At 54.8% G+C, this 9732-nt stretch overlaps 1 protein-coding gene across 1 annotated transcript in view; it reads right to left on the reverse strand.

The window, feature by feature from the left end:
- Positions 1 to 426: 426 nt before the first annotated feature.
- The window catches only part of VOLCADRAFT_95694 (uncharacterized protein), a gene marked incomplete at both ends in the record, with an annotated part of 11438 nt that continues 2132 nt past the window's right edge, over positions 427 to 9732 (reverse strand). Inside the window, 16 exons of the mRNA XM_002954835.1 lie at positions 427 to 584; positions 1865 to 1892; positions 2214 to 2273; positions 2754 to 2813; positions 2952 to 3060; positions 3453 to 3536; positions 4487 to 4565; positions 5566 to 5681; positions 6362 to 6465; positions 6807 to 7018; positions 7517 to 7738; positions 7925 to 7964; positions 8088 to 8283; positions 8733 to 8794; positions 9051 to 9172; positions 9274 to 9301. Coding sequence (XP_002954881.1) covers positions 427 to 584; positions 1865 to 1892; positions 2214 to 2273; positions 2754 to 2813; positions 2952 to 3060; positions 3453 to 3536; positions 4487 to 4565; positions 5566 to 5681; positions 6362 to 6465; positions 6807 to 7018; positions 7517 to 7738; positions 7925 to 7964; positions 8088 to 8283; positions 8733 to 8794; positions 9051 to 9172; positions 9274 to 9301 — 1680 coding nt within the window. The remainder of the gene's footprint in view (positions 585 to 1864; positions 1893 to 2213; positions 2274 to 2753; positions 2814 to 2951; positions 3061 to 3452; positions 3537 to 4486; positions 4566 to 5565; positions 5682 to 6361; positions 6466 to 6806; positions 7019 to 7516; positions 7739 to 7924; positions 7965 to 8087; positions 8284 to 8732; positions 8795 to 9050; positions 9173 to 9273; positions 9302 to 9732) is intronic.

Here is a 9732-nt window from a genome sequence, read left to right on the forward strand (position 1 = left end):
TTATAAAACACAATTGCAATACAAAAAATACTAAAAACCAAGAAGGTACTGGTAGTGAGCAACGAGGGTGCGGACGGCACCGGAGGGTGCGGAGGCAGGCAGGTCTGGGTAGTAGGAATCAGGTGGCCAATCATATTGACAGTAGTGCGTGAAGGAGGGAAGGATAAGAGCACCGGGGCTAGGATAAGGGACGCTTATGAGGGGACACGACATTGGAGTTACCCATGCGAAGGTGGTTTTGCTTCGCCTGCTGTGGAGTGGTGTGATGTTCATCGTAACATCGTCTTTAACAGAAATGTTTACTTCGGAACCCCGACACCTATCCTATAGTATATCATCTCGGGGGTGGTGGTGGTATGATCAAGATGTAAAAAAGGGTCTGCGTGTTTTATTCATCATAATGTTTTTGTTCACGCTGTGTATAACTCAAAACAGTCCTATCTGTGTTGTCAGCAGTTGCGGGTATCGAAATCGTGCGCTGGAATGGGGGTCATCAAACCACCCGTACTCCACATGGGGGTTAGCGGTCGTCCCAACCCGGTCTCCAATATCCTTACAAGCAAACTTCAGGCACATACCTCGCGCTGCGCATGTAGGTTTGTGGCGCATGGCCGCTTGATCAGCCGGGGCCGGACACCGACCCTTTCGTATTGTGCCAACACGTGCCTCTACTCTCTCGCTTGCATTCTCGCGAGCTGCTGCAAGAGCGTGTAGGTGTCATGCATCCCAATGCAAGACTATCGCATGCCAGATGCACGCCACGAAAAGCCGATTGCTTGTTGGTTTCTTAGCCACCGCAGCCGCGGGATTTAGGGGTTCATGAGGGTGCTCAGGAAAGTGGGGGAAGTACAACATTTAAGCTATAAGGAAAAGCTCTCATCAACAATTAAGCCATTAAGGTGGGTGGGTCAACACAGAAAGCAAAGGAACACCTCCGGCTCGCGTCGCGTTCACAAGCTACGTTCTGTCCCAATGCAGCTCTGTCCCAATGCAGCGCTGCCCCCGGGTGGATTTCAACGCAATTGACATCAACTGCCTCTTCTGACCTCTGACCACCCGGGGCTCGGGCTTCGTCGCACTGACGCATCTCGTTGTTTTATCATCGTCGCCATCCCGGAACACAAAAAGAGAAACGCACACAAGACAAACATCATGCATCACGTGCATCACCGGAGCCGTCATCCCCTCATCATAACCATGTGCCAAAACACGTTCCGTTGCAATGCATGTGCAATATAATATGTGTGCTTGTTGTGGTAGCACATCGCATGTCGCGGGAGTCCTCAACTTGTGGTTTTCCATCCACTCATTCCTCATCGCATGCTTACGTTGTCATGTCACGACATGGCCACACGCGCTTTCGCGATGCAGATTTCCCCTCCCCCCCCGACCTGCTTGCCAGCACCGTTTTTCGCCGGCCACACATTTCATATACCTTTCCTCCGCCTTCCCCCCTCCCCCTCTCCCGCTCGCCCCGCCGTTCCGGATGTGTGAGCGGCAGGGTCCCCGTGCTCGTCGTGTCACCTCACATCCCCCCTGCCCTGGGCCTCCCCCCCCCAAAATTTACACCCTACACCCCCTACACCCGCTCTGCCTGCCTCTTATGCTACTGCTGTTGCTGTTGCTGAGCTCTACTGCGATGGCTACTGCTGCAATGCTAATGTTGTGGCTGACTGAAAGTTGCTTCTCCTTAATGCTACAGTAGGCTCCTGCTGTTGCTACTGCTGCAATTGCTACTGCTGCTGTTGCTACTGCTGCTGTTGCTACTGTTGCGGCTTGGGAAGGTTGTCAATTGTGATCTTGGGCAAATCCTCAGACATGACGGCTGGGAAGCCAAGTACGGCGCCGTAGAAGTAGAACTCACCCTCAAGTGCGGTACGGATGCTGACCGCCTGAGGCAGCGAAGTGTGAGCAGGGTGGGCCAAGCGGAGGCAGTGGGGGGGTGGGGAGTGATAAGTTAGGGGGTGAAAGGCAGCCCGGGAGCAATAGGCCGCGCTAATCTCTGGGGGTTGGGAAAGGTGGTCCTTGAACGTTGTGTCGGCAGCACCCCGCCCCACCCTGCACGCGGGGACGGTCGCGGTAGTTGTAAAAGCGACTTTACGCTTGGTACAACTTACCAAGTATACAACCACAACCACAACCACAACCATAACCGTCATTTCAAATGTGCACTATGTGTTAACCAACAACAAATCGTCAACCACCTAACCAACCTGTCGGAATCCGTGTTGCTCTCCAGCAAGCATCACCAGACCAGTGGGGAGACCCGCGGCCTGTATGCATACGTGTGTATATGCACGTATGTATGTACGTACGTATGTTAGTTGGTTCCGAACAGCGGACCCGGGTAAGGGGAGGTGAAGAAAGGGCGAATAAAGGGGTTGAGGACGGAAAGCTGGGAAGAAAGTTCGAATGCGAAAAGGCGGGAAAAATACAAAAGGGGCGAGGGACAGGAAAAAAGTCCTTCCTAGACTAGAAAATTACGAAAGGAAAGAAAGGAAACGGTGCCCGGCCCGAGGGCTGAGTTCGTTGCAACGATTGCAAGGCGATTAGTTCTGTGCTCCATACACAATCCCGCCTTAACAGGAAGACATCAGAAAAAACATAATCTAAATCATCAGCTGTGGTGAAAACTCCACACAGCTGTGGCAGCATATATGTACTTGCATCCACATGTGTGCGCTCGAGCGCGTATCGAGATAAAAATCCACACCTTGTGCCTTCTACAATACCTTCACATCACACATGCATACCTTTACGGCGTTGTACATGGCGATGGCCTGCTCCGGCGGCACCACCTTGTCCTGGTCGCCCTGTTGTGAGGGTGCGCGTTAAGAGAGTGTATAACGGCTGTTGTAGATTTTTTAAACCCAACGTCGCGGTGAGAAATTAGAAAAATCAGGATCAGCTTAACTGGCTGGTCAGCTACACATGTACGGTGCCGTACATACCTGGAAGAAAATGACCGGAGAGGAGAAGCCGTCTGGATGCTTCAGGGGCGATCGCGCGTCGTACACAGCGGCGGCATCCGGCAGGGGCCCAACCATCATGTCCAGATACCTGCCGTACACAATACAAGTTTTTCGCCGTACATTAAATCGTACAATGAGGAACCCTCATCCCATTCCGGTTCTTCAGAGCTTCCCTTTCACTGCCCTGCCCGGTGTGACACGCGGGAGCTTATGATGTGAATATATGTGACACATGTGACACATGTGACACATGCACGTGATCTCGCGCCACACAGCCACACAGCCACAAGGGCAGCTCCCGTTGCACACCGCACTGCAGCACACCGCACTGCAAGGCAAACTGGGAAAAGAAGGAAATAAAGTAGTATGGACGCATGGACGCATGGACGCATGGAGCACACACAGCCATGGTCACACATACGCGTATTGTATCGAACCCCAAAGACGCCCGCACACCCGCAACATGTTTGCCGAAACTACCTGCTTTCAAACTTGTGAGTGTGCTCGGCAAGCAGCCTGAGATCGGCGACACCGTACAGGGAAGCGCCCGCGGAGAACACTTTCCTGTTGGGTCGAGTTAGGATGTATGTATGTGTGTGTCGGTGTGTGTGTCGGTGTGTGTGTGGGTGTAACCCTGCGGAAGCAAGCTATCAGTTTTACTTCGGGTAGTTGAGCGGCCGAAGGGCAATGTGCAGCATCATCTACGTTCGTATGTATGTGTATGCATATATGCATGAAGTGCAACGACAGAACAGAGTCCAGGAGCGGAACCCCTGAAGGGGTGGTGTCAATAACAGCCACCATGACACCTGACCCTCCCCCCTTTCTCGCAATGGGCCCTTCATTCACAACACAACACAACACAACACAACACAACACAACACAACACAACACAACACAACACAACACAACACAACACAACACAACACAACACAACACAACACAACACAACACAACACAACACAACACAACACAACACAACACAACACAACACAACACAACACAACACAACACAACACAACACAACACAACACAACACAACACAACACAACACAACACAACACAACACAACACAACACAACACAACACAACACAACACAACACAACACAACACAACACAACACAACACAACACAACACAACACAACACAACACAACACAACACAACACAACACAACACAACACAACACAACACAACACAACACAACACAACACAACACAACACAACACAACACAACACAACACAACACAACACAACACAACACAACACAACACAACACAACACAACACAACACAACACAACACAACACAACACAACACAACACAACACAACACAACACAACACAACACAACACAACGCAACACAACACAACACAACGCAACGCGCCTGAAGGCCAGGCAGGCCAGCGTGGTGAAGCCGCCCGCGCTGCCCCCGGAAATACACAGCCGCTTGGGATCCACGCGACCAGAACTAGCCAGCCACTCCGCAGCAGCCGAACAGTCCTGTACGTCAACCTGGTGGGAGGTGCAGTACAATGCAGTACAATACGGTACAGTGCACTGTATAGGGATCGTACGGCAGTTCTGTGTGGCGCTGTGATAGGTTGGGGAGGTTGTGGCAGGTGGTTATCCTGGGAAGTCATTTGATCTTGGTTGGTTGGTTGGTTGGTTGGTTGGTTGGTTGGTTGGTTGGACCTAGCGTTACGGATGATTGCGAATGGGAGGCGCGCGGGCGGATACCGGGGCGATGCGGAGGAAGTAAATGTGCTGTATGTTTGCGTTGTGATGTGTGTGTGGTGAACTGAGTAGAAGAGAAGGTGGTGGTGGGTAGTGTTGACGGTGTATGTGGGGAATCGTGTGCAGGGGGGAAGATGGGTACTTGGGGGGGGGGGTAGGGGCGCGGGAATTTTAGTACTTCACGGACTGGTGCATGTCGTCGTGCACTCAGCTAGTTTCCATGCGAGTTCCGTACTCGCCGTGCGTGCATGTGTGCGTGTGTGTGTGTATGTTTCGTTACCCGTCACCCACCTAAAACCCACCGTGCAACCCCTGCCCTCCCCCGCAAACCCCTGCACCCTCCCCCCACACCAACCTCGCCCCAGCGGCCATTAAGACGGTTACGGTACGCGGTGCCGTACCCCGTACTGCCGCCGTAATTGACATCCGCGACCGCGAAACCTGAAGTAAGGTCGCCATGAAACGGCAGTCTGCTCTCTCGGCATTTACTTTAAAAAATTTCCAGCTAAGTGACCTGGTTCACCGCGATAAGTGAGTTGAGCGTGCGCATTCCTGCCTCGCGTTTCCTGTTTCCTGTTTCCCGTTGCGCGACTCTGGTTCGGCCAGCTGCTGTGGTGGTGGTGATGGCAGAACCCCGCACCACCGCCGCGATGTGGGCTACATCTCCGTCGTACTCTCGCCGTACATAATTAAAAAAAGTTAAATCATAAGCCAAAGTGTAATCACTAAACATCATATGATGGTGCCCGATCATCACACAGATCGTACGAGGTCATTGCCACCGGGTCGTACTGCGCCGTCGTACACTCCACGGCCCGCTCCGTCCGCCCTCTTTCCACTACCCTTGCATTACACACCTCTGCTCGTCCAGTACTGCAGCAGAGCGCCGATCGCAGGTACAGCAGACGACGTAGGGCCACCGTGGCTTTCAACCAGCAGCGGCGGTAGGACCCCGGCGGGGTACGTGAAGTCCCTTCAGAGGTCCGAGGACAGCGGCGGCAAAGCGAGAGCCCTCTGGAACTTTCAAAAATGACGAGATTCTGGTTTGGGCTGTACGGCATTATAATTGGGGTTTTCGGTTGTCGTACGGGTGTGGCCGAGCAAACAAGCAACTAATCATCCCCGTGTGTCGGTCAGTCGCCTGATGACAACACAAAAAACGCAAAAAGCCACAGAAGTAGGAAGAGCCCTAAGCGTAGAGCGTAAAAAGGGTTCACGACGCAGTCCTTACGTAATGACTCGGTGCGGTACATATTCTGGTAGGACATACATACATATGTACTTATACTAGGGTTTGGCACCACTGGTAAGGCGCGACCATTGCCCCCGGGAGATCCCGGGATCGATACCCGTTAGGATCAAAAGTCCTTCCGATGGTGGAAGGCATTGCGCCCCTAGTTGATGGACGGTGGTGACCTGGGATAAAGTTAACCTGCGAGCCGACCAGGAATGGAGTTGCGCCGCCGTCGACCCGGCAGATTCCGTTGGATGCTGGTGGTGGGTGCGGAACCTGAGCGATCCACTGAGAAGTTGACTAGGGTGACTGGATGAGGGTGCCCCGAAATACCGGGGAAGGCAGGGTTTCGCAGGGTAGCTGCCACGGGCGAAGATACACCCCCCTGTTTCACACATCATATGTACGCATGAGCTCACTTGTTGGTTGGCGGGTAGTACAGCATGTGGGCGGTTGTCGGTTTGCCGTCGAAGGTGGTGGGAAACTCGATGGGCTCGGGCACCGAGATGTAACCCTCGGGAATCTGTTAGAGAATAAGTAGGAAAAAAGTTAGTTGTTGGTTGATTGGTTGGTTGGTATTCACAACCCTAAGTTGATTAGTCTTTTTCAATGGCTAGGTGATGCAAAACACAATCACTCCACAACCGGACGATATTCAATACGCGCACACAGTACACATACATACACATACATACACAAACGTACAAGCGCCCAAACGTACACGTGCACGTACACACGCACACACGTACACACGTAAACACACATACACAAGCACAGGCATCGCCACCTCTGCCCCGTAACAAGCCCCGGGGGAAAGGGCGGCCCTCCAACACCTCTTAAGACATCTCTTTAAAACATAGCCACCTGCGACGTGCTGGAGCTCTTGATAACTTGCAAATCCGCCGGCGTAACCGCCGTAAGCGCCTCCAGCGACGTCGCCGTCAGCTGTACGACAGCCTGGCCACGTGTGAACGACGCGGCGATGGCTGCCACCGTCAGTGGTGCGCCGCCGCCGCTGCCGCCGCCACTAGCACCAGCCAGTCGTACAAGCGGCGGGCTGCTGAAGTGGGTCATACCTACATATTACGACAAGAGGGTTCTAGTTAGTTAGTTAGTTAGGACGAGGAAGTTTCAGAGGATTGCTTGTTACCTGTGTAGCCTGTCCTTGACCGGGGAACCCCACCTTACCCCACCCACATACGCATACACACACACACACGTTGTCGTGTCCAATCCCTCCTTCCCCCGTACCGGTGCCCCCTCTCCTCCTCCGCACCCCCCGGGCCCCTTCGTGACGCCGTGTGTAGACAGATCTACATAAAGGTCTACACAATCCACCAGCCCCGAGGCTCGTACCCCAAACCCAGAACCCCCCTCCCGCCCCACCCCCCGGGAACCCCCCTCCCGCCCCACCCCCCGGGAACCCCCCTCCCGCCCCACCCCCCGGGAACCCCCCTCCCGCCCCACCCCCCGGGAACCCCCCTCCCGCCCCACCCCCCGGGAACCCCCCTCCCGCCCCACCCCCCGGGAACCCCCCTCCCGCCCCACCCCCCGGGAACCCCATCCCACCGCACCCAGGTTAATGGACGTCAGCTTCCAGCCGCCACCGCTGACGACCCCGGCCCCGGCAGCGGAGGTGGAGGTGGAGGCTGTAGAAGCGGTTGTAGCTTGTGCTGGCGGCTGTAGCAACCCCAAGATTTGGCCCGCGACCCGTGGGTCCGTGAAGACCCCTAGCACGGAGCCGTCGGACAACACCTTCCCCCGGGGGCATCGGAGGGGTTTCAGGGTTTTTATTACTTTGCGTTGTGAGGCGAAGTTACGGGGGGGGGGTACGGGTACGGGTATGCAGTAGGGCCGTGGGGTGCGGGGTAAGAAGACGAACCACTGGCGAGTGAAGCAGATACCAGCAATAGATAGTCCTGGATAGTCCATAATGGAGACAAATCAAATGCGGAATCAGGAGTATTTACTGACCAGCCCACCGGTCAGCCCGGGAGGCGGGGGTGTGGGGGTGTGGAGGGGCTGGGAGGGGCTTGGAGGGGGTGGGAGCAGCTGAGGGTCGACGGGTCGAAGACCGAAAAGGAAAATGTAGGTGTGTATGAATATATGAGTGTGGAAAGATCAGACCTTACGTGCATGTCGTACCTGGTACGAGCGACGGTCCAAATTCCAGCTCGGGAAGCCCCACTCTGCTTCCATGGGAGCTAGAGACTCAGCCTCCGCCGCGGCGCTCGTCCAGCCAGCGGCTGCGTCGTACACGGTCGTACCGGTAGTGACAGGCGCACGGCAGCGGTACAGATTCCACCAGCCGGACTTGTCGTCCACGAAGTACAAGTACGAACTGTCAGGCGACCACATGGGCTGCTGTACGGCACTGCCAGGCTCCCCCGCCGCGCCGCCTGCGCCGGCAATCCTAAACAAACAACAATATAATATCTTTGTCAAATGTAAAATTTGTTGCTGATAATATAATCCAAGAAACATGACATAATGCAATGAACGTGATGCAGCCAACAAGCAGAGCACGTGAGCAGTCTGGCAGCCGAATTTTGGTGGAAAACAACGGAGCGCAGGCCGACATACACTACACACACACACATAAGCACACACACACATAAGCACACACACACATAAGCACACACACATAAGCACACATACATACATACACACACATAAGCACACATACACATAAGCACACATACATACATACACACATACACACATACATAAGCACACATACATACACACATACACACATACACACATAAGCACACACAAGCACACACGCACCTGATCGCCTGACCCACGGTTCCGTCGTCGAGCAGTGGTGCCACCAACAAAGTGGTGTGGTCCTGTTGACCACAGCAGAGGGGGGCCGCAGGGGGCGCCCCCCAGCAGCGGGAGTGGGGCCCAACACTCGGTAGGAGGGGCTGATGGCATTACGTACTGCCGCAGCACACGTCACCCCCAAGGCCCATGAGAACTACCTCCACCTCCTTCTTTTCCCCTTCAGCAGCACAACTACTGCTGCAGCTATTGCTACAGCTACTGCTACAGCTACTGCTACAACTACTGCTACAACTACTGCTACCACACCCACCCACTCACCCAGGGCATGTTCGGGAAGTCCCACTGCACCCAGGCCAGCCAGCGCCCGGAGGGGCTTATGGCGGGGTAGGAGTAGAAGTTGGCGCCGGACACCAGTGCGGTCACATCACCGCTAGAGACGTCTGATTGCCGCCGGGGGGGGGAGGGGAAGGCAGGGCGGGGGAGAGTGTGTTTGTGTGTGTGTTTGCGGGGCGGGGTGGGGGAAGAGAAGGGCGCCCCGCACCGCCACATGCATTGCTCCACACGGCCCACTGGGTGCTGTCGGGTGAGGTCACCAGGTGTACGGCATCTAAACAGCAACTAACAGCAGCTAACTGCAACTATCAGCAACTAAAAGAACGAACTAAGAAATTAAATGAGCAACAGAAAAAGCAGCAGTAGCAACAGCAAAAAAACAGCTGTAGCAGTGACGACTGCAGCCGCAGCCGCAGCCGCAGCCGCAGCAGCAGCCGCAGCAGCAGCAGCAGCAGCCGCAGCAGCAGCAGCAGCAGCAGCAGCCGCAGCAGCAGCAGCAGCAGCCGCAGCCGCAGTCAAACCACCACAACAGCACTAATGCGGGAGAAAGAGAGAGAGAGCACCTAGCACCTAGAGAACAGCGCCTATCGGCAACCCACCGCAAACCGCTCCCTCTCTCCCCTCTCCCCCTCCCCTCTCGCCCCCCTTTCTCCCCCCTCTTCCCCCC

The sequence above is a fragment of the Volvox carteri genome (assembly GCF_000143455.1).
Source record: "Volvox carteri f. nagariensis unplaced genomic scaffold VOLCAscaffold_46, whole genome shotgun sequence".
Classification (NCBI taxonomy): Eukaryota; Viridiplantae; Chlorophyta; class Chlorophyceae; order Chlamydomonadales; family Volvocaceae; genus Volvox; species Volvox carteri.